General features: G+C 35.0%; 1 protein-coding gene across 9 annotated transcripts in view; it reads right to left on the bottom strand.

Annotated features, from left to right (window-relative positions):
- Acaca (acetyl-CoA carboxylase alpha) overlaps nucleotides 1-17,707 on the bottom strand; it is a 288,856-nt gene that overhangs the window by 229,146 nt on the left and 42,003 nt on the right. For 6 of the 9 annotated variants that reach the window (XM_078042384.1, XM_078042383.1, XM_078042386.1 and 3 more), the window contains exons 2-3: nucleotides 8,769-8,815; nucleotides 6,427-6,679 (exon numbers count right to left, since the gene is read on the bottom strand). In XM_078042384.1, coding sequence (XP_077898510.1) covers nucleotides 6,427-6,679; nucleotides 8,769-8,815 — 300 coding nt within the window. The remainder of the gene's footprint in view (nucleotides 1-6,426; nucleotides 6,680-8,768; nucleotides 8,816-17,707) is intronic. The other 3 variants (XM_078042389.1, XM_078042388.1, XM_078042390.1) reach the window with 1 other exon arrangement.

Genomic DNA, 17,707 nt, shown 5'->3' on the forward strand with positions numbered 1-17,707 from the left:
AACCTTTGTATATTGATCTTATAGACTGTGACCTTGCTAAGTTAATTGATAAACTCATTTGAAAATTCTGTCAACAATTTTGAGAAATAATTCACATAGCATACATTTTACCCTTTTAAAGTGTATAATTCAATGTTCTTAACCTATTCATATAGCCTATTCATATACAGCAATCACAATCAATTTTAGAACATTTTTATTACCCTAACAAGAAATCCCATAATCAGTAACAAGTCATTCCTCATTTCACTAACACCCTTCCCCAGTACTAGGCAATCACTACTTTCTATTCCTGTAGATTTGCCTATTATAGACTTTACATATAAATAAAAATATGATCTTCTATGACTGGCTTCTTTTGCTTAGCATATTATCAATGGTGTAGAATGTATCAGTAGTACCTTGTAACTTTTTATGATGAACTAGTATTCTATTATATGAATATATCATAGCCTCAAGTGTCCTGAAATTAACCAACATGCTTCTAAATAATTAGGTTAGGGCTGGATTGTGGCTTAGTGGTAGAGTGCTTGCCTAGCACATGTGAGGTGCTGGGTTCGATCCTCAGCACCACATAAAAATAAATAAATAAAATAAAGGTATTGTGTCCAACTACAACTAAAAAAAATTTTTTAAATAATTTATAGGTTAAAAAATCACAATGAAAATAATATTTAAAATGGAATGATAACAAACTTGGAACATGGAATGATATCAAAACTTGAGAGCTATAATAAGATAAACTGTGGATACAAAGATAGAGAAATGAATAGATATATGACAAAGAAAGTATAGAAAAAAATTTAATGGCAGAGTCTAATAGTGAGTGCACAAGTATTCTCTGTAAAACACTCTCAATTTTGCTGGGTGATTGCAATGTAGCAGTTGTTTTTGTTTTTGTTTTGTTTTGATTGAACCCAGGGAGCTTTACTGATGACTGATCTACATCCCCAGACCTTTTCTAATTTTTTATTTTGAGACAGGGTCTCTCTAAGTTGCTAAAATTTTCCCCAAACTGTGGTCCTCCTGTCTTAGCTTCTCAAGTTGCTAGGATTATAGGTATGTGTCAGCTGATTGCAATTTTTTATGGCAAAATATTGAGGGAAGGCCTGGGGTTGTGGCTCAGCAGTAGAACACTCACCTAGCACATGCAAGGTGATAGGGTTGATGCTCAGCATCACATAAAAATAAAATAAAGGTATTGTGTTCAACTGTAACTAAAACAAAATATTTTTTAAAAAATGTTGAGGGGGATAAAAAAAACTTGTGGGATAAAGCTTACACTCGGCTTACAGGAAAGTGTAGTTTTTAGAAACAGAAAAGAAAGAACCCAAAATCAATGATTTACGCAACTGAAAATGTTTTTTTGTTTTGTTTTGTTTTCTGGTTCCCACCATTTAATTGTATTTTATTCACATGGTGTTAGGGGAAATGACAAGCTTTCCTGCTCCAACACATTAAAAGAAATATTAGGAGACCTTTTAAAAGAACAACATCCATTCCATTGCTAAAAGCTAATGCTTTGCCAGCTTGAGGAGTTTTCACTGTATGTTTAAAATTAATCATTGAATGAAAAAAGTTAAATTCAAGGGGCTTGGGTTGTGGCTCAGTGGCAGAGCGCTTGCCTTGTACATGTGAGGCACTGGGTTCGATCCTCAGCACCACATAAAAATTTACAAAATAAAGATATTGTGTCCATGTATAATTTTTTTTAAAAAAGTTAAATTCTATATGACATGTCCTCAATGCCTGAAAAAGCTTTTACATGGGAAAAACAGGGCTTAAAATTTTCCTTCTAGTTTTATTCTTGAATTCTCCAATTTTTTAAAATATTATTATTGCCTTTTGTGACTGTCTTTGATCAATTCTTAGGCATGCGCTCTATCACTGAGCTCCATCCACAACATTTGATCAACCTTTATCTCTCTCTCATTTCTTCAACAAATATTTATTGACTATTATAAACTATAGAAAGTACTGGATGTACAATAGTAAACAAAACATTCGATCTTTGCCCATGTGTTATAATATAATGGAGATAAGAATCAAATAAATAGGTTAACAAGAATATTATAAATTGTGATAAATGCTATGACAGTAGGGAAGAAGGGAATATAATGAGCAATAGCAAACCTCTTGGAGCAAATGAAACCTAAAAGATTTAAGTAATCTGGCTGGGTGTGGTGGTACACTCCTGTAATCCCAGCAGCTCACAGGATGAGACAGGAAGTTTATGAGTTCAAGGCCAGCCTCAGCAACTTAACAAGACCCTAAGCAACTAAGTAAGACCCTATCTCTAAATAAAATATCTTTTAAAAGTTTGAATTTCACATAAGCAAGTTTTTACATAGATATCTCTATGCATTATTTGGGACAACTTATACTGAAAAATTATTCTTTGTGCATCTGAAATTCAAAATTAACTGGGCATCCTGTGTTTTATTTGCTTTACTGGGAAACTCTACATTAATGTACTATGGCTATAAAGGATGTTAACATTAGGTGAAATGAAAATAAAGAATACATAGCAATTCTGTGCTATCTTCACAATTTTTCTGTAAGTCTAAAATTATTTTAAAATTAAAAAATTTTTAAATTAAACCTAAAAGATTTTTAATAAGGTAAGAAGATGTTATATGGAAAAAAGCAAGAAAAGTGAACTATGTATTCATAGAACTATATATTCATTATCATCATTATTATAACCCCTCCCATTTTTCCATCTTTTTTTTTTTAATATTTATTCTTAAGTTTTAGATGGACACAATATCTTTATTTTACATTTATGTGGTGCTGAGGATCGAACCCAGTGCCTCGTGCATGCTAGGCAAGCACTCTACTGCTGAGCCACAACCCTAGCACCCCCCCTTTTTTTTGGCACTGGGAATTGAACTCAGGTGCTACACCCCCAGCCCTTTTGATTTTTTTATTTTGAGACAAGGTCTTGTTAAATTGTCCAGTCTGGCTTCCAATTTGCAATTCTCCTGCCTCAGCTTCCCAAGTCACTGAATAACAGACTTATGCTACCCATGTCTGGCTTCATTATAATTTTTTTAATTAAATTTATTAAGGGATAAAAATCACTAAAAGAAAATATTACGTAGTAGTTACCAATGGATGATTATTTTCATGTCCTTTATTATACTTTCTAGATTTCTAACTTTTCTACTGTAAACACATATTACTTCTAATAACTTAAAAATATAAAGCAGTTGTGCTGGGCACAGTGGCACATGCCTGTAATCCTAAGGACTTGGGAAGCTAAGGCAGGAAGATTCCAAATTCAAGGTCAGCCTCAGCAACTTAGTGAGACCCTGTCTCAATATAAAAAATAAAAGGGCTGGGGTGCTGGGGTTGTGGCTCAGTGGTAGAGCATTTGCCTTGCATATGTAAGGCACTGGGTTTGTTCTCAGCACCGCATATAAATAAATGAATAAAATAAAGGTCCATCAACATCTAATAAATAAATAAATGGGCTGGGGATGTGGCTCAGTGGTTAAGCACCCCAAACCAAAAAAAGAAGAAAGGGGGGGTGGGAAGGGTAAATGTATGCATTACAGTAGAAGTAACAGAAGCAAGAAACATTATTAAATGGTTGTCTTGAGCCCTACTTACAGCATTCATAATTAAGTTTATAGAATAAACTCCTGGGACAAACACATACATAGAAATAGCTCCTATTTTCTGAATGGCAAGAAAGGAAGGTGGAAGATGAAGAGAAGATACTACTGCCCTCAGCCAAAGAGTACTAAATTGCAGATCTCAGAATTACCCTCAATGACACCTATCCACAGGTGACTTAATTAAAAGATGGATCAAAGGAGAAACTTTGTCCTATTTTGGAACATTAGTTAGGTGAGAAGCCAGTGGAAACTGGAAACTGTCCCCTTCCCAGACTGCTGATCACACTTCTATCCAGAACTCCTCCACTGGCACCTGTCCCCTTTCCAGGCTGCTGATCACACTTCTGTCCAGGACTCCTCCACTGGCACCTGTCCCCTTTCCAGGCTGCTGATCACACTTCTGTCCAGGACTCCTCCACGAGCTACCAGCATGAGTTTTGCCAACAGTAAGGCATGCAAAGAACTAAGCACACAGTCCACATAATAGCCATGAACTTGGAATGACTTTGCAACTACAAACTGCCTTGTAATATCATTAGTTGAGTTTCCTATAATGGTAATTATCTCACCATTGCCAAACTCAGTTTCCTCAGCAAATGGACATTATGTTTCACATAGTTTTAAGTTCTCATGCAGCTGTGAGACTTCAAAGAGTCAGTTAATCCAGTCTTTCTCCTGGGGGTGGGGGGGGGGAATGTCACTATAACATTTTGAGAAGGACAATTCCTGGCTACTACATTGCAGAAGGTTTAGTATCCTTTAAATAAATCCTTTTAGTATCCTTTAAATATAAGTAGTCCCACCTGTCACAACTCCATACACTTCCAAGTGAACTCAAGAAAGAAGATATCACCACCAGTATTAAACTTAAAGTTAACCTTAAGTGAACTATAAAGTAATAAAACATTTTACAAAAAGATAAAAACCTAACCCCTTTTCTCTGCCACTAATTCCTCATTTTTTACCCAGAGATAATTTAATACATTGTTCATTCACTCCATAAGACCAACTTTGTCTGAATTTATTATATAATTAAGATACTTGTATGCTCTGGGAAATAGAGCAGAAAAGGTACTGAAATGGAATCAAGACATCCAGTTTGGAATTCAGTTTTCTGGCTATTCAACCTTACTCAAGTTATTTCCTCTCAATACACCTTGATTTCCTCACCTATTAAAACAAAAAAAATTATGTTAAATTATCTCTCTGGTTCACTTAAGTTCTAGGAATCTACAAAGTAAACCATAAATAACTTGCTTTATTCTTTTTTTCTGACCTCCCTATAGCTATATGGGGTGACTGCTAACATGTACCACCTCATCTCACAGAAGCCAGGATCACAAGCCTGTGGGATGACAATAAGACAGAACCATCATATTCAGCTAGATCCAGTACAGTATTTTTTGGTAGAGTAGTATCTTGATGTATAGAAAGGAGCTGAATTGCTTTATAATCCATTAATAAAAGAAGTACCAAGGTAATAGCAGCAGCAATAGCCACTCTAACTTATGTTTATCTAAATTAGGCCTATAACCTTAATGCTGCTTGTGCAGTAGAATCACCTGGATAGCTTTTTTTTTTTTTAATGCCCCAAGCTAAGCCAATACCAAATGATACCAGAATCTCTAGGAAGAGGACGTTTTCTTTAACTCTTTAACCCTCACCTACCCAAGAGATACTGATGAGCAGTGAGAATTAACTAATGATACAGACCCTTTCATCCCAAAATTGCCAAGCAAATGACCAAAGGTATAGGCTCACACACTGATTATATAATCAAACATCAATAAACAAGAATATTTCAAGGGAAAGAGTTGTGGTTCAGTGGTAGAGCGATTGCTTAGCATGCATGAGGCACTGGATTCAATCCTCAGCACCACATATAAATAAATGAATAAAAAAAATGTCCATCAACAATTCAAAAATACTTTAAAAAAAAAGAATATTCCAGTGGTACTATTAACATTCTCAATTACAGATTATGTTTGTAGAGAAAAAAGAGGGCTCTGTGGGAATCCCTTGTTTATATCACAATGATTTATTGAGGATTAACTGTGCTAGAAACAATATAATTTCATGACATGAGTAAGAAGTTTAAAGAAAGATTACTACAAATTTGCCTATCCCTGCAGAATTCCTATCAAGCATCAACAGAGTTAAAACTATGTTAATAAAACAGTACAAAGGCTGAAATTCCTCAAACCAACTCTCACTTGCTAGGTCTCACCTAAAAGATCTAGTATGTATGAAGGATAGGAAAAAGTTGAGGGGAACATTTAGAAAAAGACAATTCTTTCTTTTTTCTTTTTTGGTACTGGGGAGGAAACCCAGGTGCACTTTACCACTAAGCCACATCCCCAGCCCTTTATTTTGTATTTTATTTAGAGACAGGATCTCACTGAGTTGTTTAGGGCCTCGCTAACTTGCTAAGGCTGGCTTTGAACTCACGATCGTCTTGCATCAGCATCCAAGCAGCTAGAATTACAGGCGTGTGCCACCATGCCCAGATAGGAAAAGACAATTCTAAGATACAACATTTCAGGGCTGAGATTCTGGCTCTGTGGTAAACGCTTGCCTAGCATGTGTTAGGCACTGGGTTCAATCCTCAGCACCACATATAAATAAATGAATAAAATAAAGATCCATCAACAACTAAATAAAATAAAAATAACATCTCCCACTTAACTCATCAAAACCATGAGTCCAGTGACATGGGAAGAAATACAGCAATCTTAGCTTTCAAAGCATAATCAACAAAACTAATTAGGTTAAATAAGATAACCATTAAACCTCTCTCTCTTACCTTATGTGTAAGGCCAAGCCATCCTGTAAGCTAGAGATCCCCAAATCAGAAAGTGTATCTGAGCTGACAGAAGCTGGTGACAAAGAGCCCTCCTTCTCTTCCAGGAGGTCCAGCTTCACCAGGTTGCTGATCTCATCTTCCGAGTTATCTTCAGACACAGAACCAATTATGAATCGAGAATGCTGGTTCAGCTCCAGAGGTTTGGCCAAGGGAGATGGTTCATCCATTATTCTTTCAAAATAAGCTCTCAGAGCTATGGAGAAAATAAGTGAGAAAAGCAAGTTATGGATAACACTCTGACAACACTCACAGAGTACACCTAATGAACCACAGCTGGCTCTTGGGAGCAAAACAAGAGTTAGATACTTAGTTTTCCTGGCTACTCTATTTCAGAGAGCCTTTGACTCCTATAAAGCAGGAAAAGTGAGATCATGGTAACTATGCCTATAAATTAAAATCAATTCCCTTTTCCCTACAAAATCTTTCTCAAAAAGCCATAGGCCATCCATAATCTCTTTATCAATTAAATGAGATCTGAGAGATAATTATGATCAATAGGAAAACCTTGGTAGAATATGAATACTAACTGTTGTAGGCCTGCAACTTCATTGTTAGTATTAGTGGTAATGAATGGTAAGGGTTAGGGAAAATTGGTGGTTGTTTGAATCTTGCTGTTAAGAGTAAATTATAAGAATTGTTATGCAAAAAAAAAAGAGTACATGTATAATGGCATAATTTGGCGTGAACATACTTTATATACAGAGTTATGAAAAAATTGTGCTGTATATGGGTAATAATGAGTGTAATGCATTCCACTATTGTCGTGTATAAAAAAAAAAAAAGTAAATTATAAAATGATCATCTGGTTCCAAAACTATACATTGAGAGGTTGTAAAATCTTATATAAGTACATACTTTTAAAGAAAATCCCAAGTGGGTATTTTTTTTTAATTAAAACAAAAACAAACAAAAAAGTTTATTACTGAATAAAACAATAACAAATTGCCAGGAATGAAAAAAACTATAAACATTTCCTAAATGTTAGTTAGAGATTACTTAAGTTAACTTCTATTTTTAAAACTCAAGTCAAATATTGGTCTGGGGATAGCCGTGGGTTCAATGTTCATCATCAAAAAGTGTGATGTTTTAAATTTACTATAGATCTCTCAGCTATAATATTAGATTCTTTTTTGTTGTTGTTGTTCTAATTAGTTATACATGATAGTTTAATGCATTTTGACACATCATACATAAATATAGTATAACTTCTCATTCTTCTGGTTGTACATGATATAGAGTTATACAAGTTGTGTAATCATATATGCTCATAGGGTAATAATGTCCAATTCATTCTACTACCGTTCCTTCCCCATTCTCCCTCCCCTCCCTTCACTCCCTTCTGTCTAATGCAAAGTACCTCTATTCTTGCCGCCCTTATTATGAATTATTAGATTCTTTAAATAAAATGTCTCAATATTTTATGAAGAAGTTTATACTAGAAGACTAAAAGAAAACCAAATCATTTAAAAAGGAAGAAAAGGAAAACGGAGTAAGGAAAGAAAAAGGGAGAGAAAGGAAAAGTTCCAACAGACTGACCACTCTGAGGAACTTCAAAAGATGCAGTTGCAAAAAGCCTCTTTCACATTTATAAACTTTATAGTCAAATTTTAAAATAACAGTAGATCCAAAAAATAAAATTCCTTTCCACTAAGAAAAAATAATGACTGCCTTCCTCTAAGAGAAATAAAAAGTAAGGCACTCAGGTGCAGATTCATACAGTCTGATTGAAGTTTGATGACCACACACACAAAAATCAAAACCATGAGAAAGAACTGATTTCTTTTTTATTCTATGAGAGAAGTAAAAGTTAGCAAAATATGGTCCCTGGGCTAATAAATGAAAGGCCTAGTTTTCCTTTCAAAGATCATGAAGGCAGCCTTCTCTAAAGGGTTGCACAAACTGGAAGCAGCTCAGGGTTAACAGCTAAAGGGCCGGTCCAGCCACCAACACTTGTACAGAAAAAGTATTCCCAGGCACAAGCATGCAAACTACCAGAAAAGAGAGGTCATGTATGGAAAATCACTGAGCAGCTATCCAGACACTGTAGAAGCTACCTCACCACTTGTCCAATTTCCACTGCTTCTAGTCCTGAATTAGAAGGTACAACACTATCATCGGGTGACTCCTTGTTCACTTCAGGCTATCTACCCTAGGTTTGCCTACATTTTTTTGTAGAAGACAACTTTTAACGACAACAACAAAAACTCAAATAAATTTATTTAAGCACATGAACAAAATCTTTATTACATTATAAATATCAAAGAGCATTATTTGTAACTGACCTCTTATAATTCTTACTGTCTGAGCAGTTATCCGCTTCCAAAAAGAACTAAAGAAAGAAAGAAAGAGAAATTTGAAGTTTTTTTAAAGAACCCCAAATTTTTGTCAATTCCTATTTTGTTCAGCATAATACAAAATTAATATTATTCAAAGTATCACTTTTTTATGGTCTAATCTATTACTTAACTTGAATCACAAAGTTCAGTAGTTTATTATTTGTTCAATTCCATAAGTCATACACATTACAAACACAGACTTCATTATTTATGGCAGTAATAAATAAGAGTCAAAACTTACCATTTCATAAAGTGACTTTTCCAGAAAAGTTGTATACTCAATGTATGCATTCCAATCCTTATCATTTCATTAAAAATGAGGCAGTTACACTCCAGTAAGATTGGCAGCCATTATGAAGTCAAACAACTGGCGAGGATGTGGGGAAAAGGGTACACTTGTTCATTGTTGGTGGGACTGCAAATTGGTGCAGCCAATTTGGAAAGCAGTATGGAGATTTCTTGGAAAGCTGGGAATGGAACCACCATTTGACCCAGCTATTCCCCTTCTCAGTCTATTCCCTAAAGACCTAAAAAGAGCATGCTACAGGGACACTGCTACATCGATGTTCATAGCAGCACAATTCACAATAGCAAGACTGTGGAACCAACCTAGATGCCCTTCAATAGACGAATGGATTAAAAAAATGTGGCATTTATACACAATGGAGTATTACTCTGCATTAAAAAATGACAAAATCATAGAATTTGGAGGGAAATGGATGGCATTAGAGCAGATTATGCTAAGTGAAGCCAGCCAATCCCTAAAAAACAAATGCCAAATGTCTTCTTTGATATAAGGAGAGTAACTAAGAACAGAGTAGGGACGAAGAGCATGAGAAGATTAACATTAAACAGGGATGAGAGGTGGGGGGGAAAGGGAGAGAGAAGGGAAATTGCATGGAAATGGAAGGAGACCCTCAGGGTTATACAAAATTACATACAAGAGGAAGTGAGGGGAAAGGGAAAAATAATACAAGGGGGAGAAATGAATTACAGTAGAATGGGTAGAGAGGGAAGAGGGGAGGGGAGGGGAGGGGGGATAGTAGAGGATAGGAAAGGCAGCAGAATACAACAGACACTAGTATGGCAATATGTAAATCAATGGAAGTGTAACTGATGTGATTCTGCAATCTGTATACGGGGTAAAAATGGGAGTTCATAACCCACTTGAATCAGAGTGTGAAATATGATATATCAAGAACTATGTAATGTTTTGAACAACCAACAATAAAAAAAATAATAAAATGATTTAAGAAAAAAAAAATGAGGCAGTTAGGCTCTGATTATATTCCCTAGTGGCTATACTTACTCATGCAGGCCAGGAGCCAGGGAGAAGGCAATGCTCTATTTTACTAAGTTTCTAAGGTCAAAAGGACTACCAAAAAGTCTCTACTCTCCACATCCTAGGTTTCCTTCTAAGATAACAATTTAAATGTATCTAGGATAGAAATTCTGGATTTATATATGAGAATTACCTGGGAGCTTTTAAAAACTACCCATATCTACATTTCCCCCCAAACCTACTGAATCAAAACTGCAACTAGAAGGGGGCCCAGGAACCTGAATTTTAAGTTCCACATCTGGTTGCACTGATGTAAAGCCAGACTTAAGAAACACTGGTCTAGGGCAGAGAATGAAACAAATGGGAAGATCCCATTACTTTGATAGGAAAATCCAGAACTTCTAAGAGAGGATCCCCAAATGACAAAGGACAAGATTTGGAGTAGTGTGGGTACATTAATTGGGGAATTATGATTTATCTAATTACATAGTCTAAACTATTATTATCCCTACAACTGTGTCAGGGAAAGGAATAAGAAGGCAAAAAGAAGTATTTTGAATTAGGTAACCAAAGATTCATTGGAGCTGGAATCAAAACCTATAACCTGTCCACGCCTGTAATCCCAGCAATTTGGAAGAACAAAGCAAGAGAATTGCAAGTTCCAGGCCAGACTGGGCAACTTAGCAAGACTTCTCTCAAAAAAAAAAATAAAAAGGGACTGGGGATGAAGCTCAGTTTAGGGTACCCTGGGTTCAGTGCTCAGTACCAGAACAAAACAAAAAATAAAAAGGACCCAGGTTGAAACTCTGACTCTGTAAAGTACTGACAGTGGAAACGAGCAAGTCACTTAACATTGCAGAACTACTTTATGTATAAAAATTAAAAGATCATATTTACTTCATGGGACTGCTATGAAGACAGAGTATGTGAAAGTGTTCTGTAAACTGTAATACAGTAGGCCAGATTTTTCAAAGATTGGGTCATCACCCAGCAGAGTATTAATAAATCAACCTGATGATTTTCAATCAATATTTTTCTAAATGAAATAAAAGAGAAAACGTTAAAAGTGAATCATGTTTTATGAAGGTATCTATAGTTCTGCAAATTTTTGTTTCAGTTATACATGACCTATTCATAGGTCATGATGTAATTGACATTTCACTGTAAACTGTATCCAAAAATCTTACAGTTACAACTAATTCTTACTCTCCCATCCCTTCCACTTTATGCCTTTACTACAAAGCAAACACAGTAAGTATCTAAATCAATGGTTTCTAAACCCTGTTAGGTCAAGATGCTATAGGAAATCTGATAAAAGCTATGGACCCTTTCCTGACAAAATATATATCCTCCTACACATTTTTCCCTACCTACTAGTTTGGGATTCCTAAAGCCTTGCCATGAATTAGGTTAACACTTCTCTAGAAAGAGAACAAAGAATGGAGTTTACTTTTGGGTAAGCCTCATACAGTTGCTGTCTTATCACCTCCAAAGAGTCCTGTTTTTTGGTTACAGGATAGTCTGCCTATCCATATAAAAATTATTTTCTTCAGTATACAAATTGTTCACAAAGTCAAATTTTCTTTTATTTAAAAGTTCTTGGACTTTTATTTGAGGACTCTTGAAAATATTTGGGGCTCAGTGGTGGAGCACTTGCCTAGCAGACCCAAGACCTTGGATTTAATTCCCAGCATGACAAAAGAGGAAAAAATAAGCCAGGCACAGTGGCACAGGAGGGGCCACTGTAATCCCAGCAGCTCAGGAGGCTGAGGCAGGAGGATTTTGAGTTCAAAGCCAACCTCAGCAACGGTGATGCGCTAAGCAACTCAGTGAGACCCTATCTCTAAATAAAATACAACATAGAGCTGGGGATGTGGCTCAGTGATCAAGGGCCCCAAGAGCCCCTGAGTTCAACCTCCAGTACCAAAAAAGAGGGGAGGGGGCAGGAATAAAATAAAATTTTTGCAAAAGGCTTTGGAACTGTGCCTTTTGTTTCTGAAAATGAAATTACACTAATTATAGCTAATGTGCCTATTTAAAAGTCTAAATGAATTTCTTTCACAGATATTTCTCTAAGTAAGTACATGAGACTTTACCAAACTTATCATGTTCTCCTTGAACTCAAATGACATTTATTTTCCAAGCAATTCTAATAAACAGGCAGCAATAAACTCTATTCTATTCTTTCCTTCCTTCTACTCCTCCCCCAATTTCCTTTCTTCCTTACTTAGGGATTGAACCCAGGGGTGCTCTCCCACAGAGCTACATCCCATTTTATTTTGATACAGAGTCTTGCTAAATTGCTCAGGCTGGCCTCAAACTTGCCATCCTCCTGCCTCAATCTCCCAAAACACTGGGATTATAAGCAGGAGCCACCATACTAGGCATCAATTTGTTTTTATAGCTATTGATAAAAGTATCTAAGCCTATTACAACATGTCCTTGTCTTTCAAACTACAGTAAATTCATTTTTTTTCCATAAATAACTGAATTGGCCTTTTTTCATTTTGGTCATTTTATTGATGATGTTTTAATGGACTTCAGTATTAACTCCGTGTTATAGAGGGTTACAAAGAATTTTTAAAACTATTTTTTATTTTCTTGCAAGTTTTAAATATGAAAATAAAAGCTCGTGATCCAAATAGTGAGGCAGATGCTATGTATTCAAAAATAAATAAGGTTTAATTCTAGGCTGAGTGGCTGTGACACTCAGAAACACAATTACAGTAATATAATAAATGCTTGGTGGAAACATAGAAGAGTATTTTATCCAAACTTGAAGGAGTTAATGAGGAAAGGGATGAAATCAAGAAAGACTTTCTGGGGGTAGGAAGACATTAGGGATAAAGAATTAGGGGAAAAGTCCAAAAAGGGGGTAAACGTATAAGTCCATGTAGAAAGAAAATCTAAATCAAATCCAGATGGTAGAATCTGATGACTTATGAGCAACACTAGATCTGAATGATCACAACAGTTTGAGATAATTTCCTTCAAGAGCCAGCTACAGACTTTTTGGGGGGTGGAAGGGAGGGGGGTAAACAAAGAGAGTATTTCTTTAGGGTATAGCAGTCAGAGAAAATAAAACTAATGTAATTATCTGTCCTAATTCCAATGTCTCAGTCCAGGGATAAGAAATATTTTTTAAGGATTAAGCTAGTGCAAGCTTCTGCATTTTTCAAGAAATCTCTAAAGAAGTCTTGCAAAACTATTGAATAAATATGAGTTTAACACATATCTACATTTTTCTTCCTGAAAGTCCACTGAAACAAAAGTATAAAGTTTTATTGTTGTTGTTGTTGTTGCTACATAAAATATTAACATTTTGTATTTATTTTAAGGTATAAGCCACAAAGAAAGACTTTTAAAAGCAAACCAAAAGCAAACAAACAAACAAAAAAAAAATGAAGGGAGACAAGAGCAAGATCATTTCCTTGGAAAGCAACTGGACAAACTGAAGAAAACTGAATTAACTGAAGTATCACTCATTTGTATAAAACTAAGAATAAATAAAATTTATATCACATGATCTCCAAAACATTTCACCTGTGAAGGTGAAAGAGTTAAATAAAATGAGAATTGGTTGAAATTGTTTCAGAAGCTTCACATCATTAGATTTTTTTTTTCCCCCAACTAATGAAGCCAGGTGCCTGCTATTCTCGGACTGAAGGTGGGAGAGAAAGAGGGAAATATTTTAAAAAATAAAAGAAGAAGAAGGTTTACTCTCTGGAGATAAGTTTTTCTAGACTGGGGGATATGCCAGTAATAGTAGAGGGCAGACAGGGGACCTTATTGAAAATGGATAAATTAAATAAACATACTGGGTAAGACTTTCCAGAATCCTTCTTTGTAGAATATTACCAGCCAGGAAACAAAACAAAAACAAACCTTGAAATTAGTAACACTGAAGTTCCCTAATTAAGTTGCCTAACCAGATCATTCAGCCCCACTCATTTTCTAATCAGCTTTTCAATCCCCCTATCAAAAAACATATGAGCAGAAAATAAGGATTATCAGATGTCTGAGAAAAATGTCCAACATGAAAGAATCATAAACAAATAATTGCCAGTCACAGTGGTATAGTCTCAGCAACTCAGGAAGCTGAGGCAGGAGGATCACAAATTGGAGACCAACCCCAGCAACCTAGCGAGATTCTCAGCAATTTAGCAAGACCCTGCCTCAAAATTTTAAAAATGGACTGGAGTTAAATCCCAAGTGTGTCTCTGTGTTAAATCCCCAGTACCACAAAAATTAACAAATAACAACAAAAAAACAAATAACTGCTTATAGAAAAAGAAAATGCAATATGGTATCCTGGTTTAGATAATAGAACATAAAAACATATCAGGGGGGGAAAAAGTGGGCAAATCTGAATAAGGTCTATAATTTAGGTACTACTATTGTACCAATGTAAAATTTTCTTCCTTTCTTTTTCTTTTTTTGCAGTGCTGGGTATTGAACCCAGTGCTTCCTGCATGCCAGGCAAGTACTCTATAACTGAGCTACACCCCTAGCCCTCAGTATTAATATCTTAGCTGTGATAAGGGTACTGTAGGTATATAAAATATTAACATTTAGTGAAGCTTGGTCAAGGGTATGTGGGAACTCTAAGCACTACATTTACAACTTTCCTTTAAGTCTAAAATTACTATCTTAAAAACATTTGGAGTCTGAAGAACTATCATTATTATTCTAAAAGAGCTAAGACAAGATATTACATACATAAAACATAATGGCATTTAAAAAAATTTTTTTAGTTGTAGATCGACAGAATATTGTGGTGCTAAGGATTGAGTCCAGTGTCTCACATATGCTAGGCGAGCACTCTTCCCCTGAGCCACAACCCCAACCCCTGAATGGCATATTTTCAAAAACATTCAAGACAAAAATTCTCTCTCTCTCTCCTTTTATTTTTTATTTATTTATTTTTGTTTTGTTTTGTTGTTATTGATTTGCATATTTTCTGAGTTACAAGTCTCACTATGTTGCCAGGTTGGTTTTAAACTCCTGGGCTCAAGTGATCTTTCTGAGACTATGGGCACAGGCCACTGCATCCCACTAAGAAATAATTCTTAAAAGTTAAAAATCTAATCAAAGAAAATTTTAAAACCAAGTGGAAAGATAAAATTGAGGAAAAAGTTTTTATGAATCAAAATTAAGAAGTCAGATTAAATAATAGGAAAGAAAAAATAAGAAAATTACAGAACCTGTTTAGAAGGTCCAAATATGAAGAAGAACCACTGCCAAAACTGAGTACAAAATAGAGAGCAAAATGTAATTAATGTAACAATTCAATAAAACATCTGAGGATTAAAGGGCTTGATTGCCAGACTTTAAGAGTCCACTAATTGTCTGTGTGGTAGAGTGTTTGCCTAGCATGCTCCAGGCCCTTGGTTTAATCCACAGCACCTCATTAAAAAAGAAAGAAAAAAAGTTCCTACCACAATGAATTAAAAACACATAACAAGGCACATCAGTTAAATATCAAAAACTGAGCACAAAGGAAGATCCTACAAGCTTCTAGAGAGGAAAAAAAAAAAGTTGGCATATAAGAATGACTTTCAGACTCATCAGCAATAATACTGGAAACTTGAACGTAATTAAATAATAGCTTCAAATTCTGAAAGAAAATTATTTCCAACTTAGACCCAATCACTTCCTGTTCTACTGTAAGGACAGAATAAAGATATATCCAAACAGCAAACACTTAAAATAATTACCTCCTAGAATACATATTTCATTTCATAGACACCAATGCAAAAATTGATATTGGAAAGCATCATGGATATATGCTAAAACCATTGGGTAAAAGGATATTGGAAAACAAGATATTCTTAGTCTTAAAATAAATCACCTCACAAATTATACACTAATTATTAGTGGGAGAAATGTACTTTTACACCGTCTTAACTAAGTATTCAAACAAACATCACTATTAGGAAAATATGACATTCTATGCCTCCTGATGTGATGTAATTAGAAGTATGCAATGCTATATATGAAGGTTTTTGTTTTCATTTTTTGTTCTCGTGTTGGGGATTGAACCAAGGGCCTCATGCATTCTACATGAGCTATACCCCAAGCTTATAAAAGGGCTAATTTGAATCTAATCAAGATGAAACAATCAGATGAATCCAGATTGCAGGATGCTTTTCAAGACAGCTAGTCTGCAATCTTCAAAAATGTCAGTGATGTGGGCTGGGGCTGAGGCTCAGTGTAGATCCCTTGTCTACCGTGCATGAAGTACTGGGTTCTCTCTTCAGCACCACATAAATGTAAAATAATAAAAGATATTGTGTCCACCTAAAATTAAAAAATAAAATTAAAAAAATGTCAGTGAAGGACTGGGGTTGTTCAGTGGTAGAACAACTTGCCTAACATGTGTCAGGCACTGGGTTCAATTCTCAACACCACATAAAAACAAATAAAATAAAGGTCCATCGACAACTAAAGAAAAAATATTAAAAAAAAATGGCAATGAAAGACAAATGCCACAAAAGACAAAAAGGATAAGGTGATTATTCTGGATTAAGACTAAAAACACTTGAGAATAAATGTACAGCCTGATTCTTGACTGTATCATGAATTTAAAAATAGTTATAAAGATATTACTAGGACAAGGGGGAAAACTTAATAATACTTAGGAGAAACGAATACTTAGGGATAAAGTGTCAAGAAGTTTTTCAATTTACCTTGAAGTGATTCATAAAAAAATACTTATATATAAGCATATACACATGAGAGAGAAAAAGGGGTAAAGCAAATGTGGCAAAATGTTAAAACCTGGTGAATTTACATTAGGGGTAAATGGTATTCACTGCACTTTTCTTTGCATGTTTAAAATTTTTAGAAATAAAGAGTTAAAAAAAGTATTTACCTCCTCTGTATTCTTTCTCAGGATGGCACTAGAGGATATTCCCCATCACCATGAAGGAAATAAACCAAGAATATGGAGATATGGAAACTAATTTCTCCACAGCAGAAGAGAAGTAAAGAGAATCTCCAGGATGATGGTGAAGAATGAGTCCAATGAGTACAGCTGTGTGTCAGATGCAGAGGGCAAGCAATTTAGGTTGGAGTCAGCCAGAAGAGTCTGAGATTTACAGAAATTAAGAATAAACAAAATTCTGGCACATCTCAATGTCCTAAGAAATTTAGAGAACTAGTACAGAGTGAAAAAATGATAAATACATACAAATTAAACAAAAATGAAGATTGTTATTAATTCCAGAGAAAGAATTGTACAGAAAAAAAGGGATAATATACAACTAAGTCCTGCATAGGATTTACACATTTATACTGTAAAATTATTGATAGAATCAAGGTTATAATATGATTCAAGCAGGTAGTTAGCTGTCAGGGATGGAAAGGTAAAAGTGAATAGTAAGGGTAAGGAGCAAAAAGAGAGGTGAATCCTCATTTTCCATATCTGGAAATCAGTAGACAATGCTTAACAGTGAAAACTCAAGATGTAGCAAGAAAAGTATGTTATTTACAAACAAAAGGGTATATAACAAATATATGAGCTAAAAGAAATGAAATTAAGAAGGAGCTGAGGATGATTGGTTTTTTATAATCGCCTTAGTGAAATTATCACTTTTTAAAC

This window comes from Ictidomys tridecemlineatus, chromosome 3, assembly GCF_052094955.1.
Source record: "Ictidomys tridecemlineatus isolate mIctTri1 chromosome 3, mIctTri1.hap1, whole genome shotgun sequence".
In the NCBI taxonomy this organism is placed as follows: Eukaryota; Metazoa; Chordata; class Mammalia; order Rodentia; family Sciuridae; genus Ictidomys; species Ictidomys tridecemlineatus.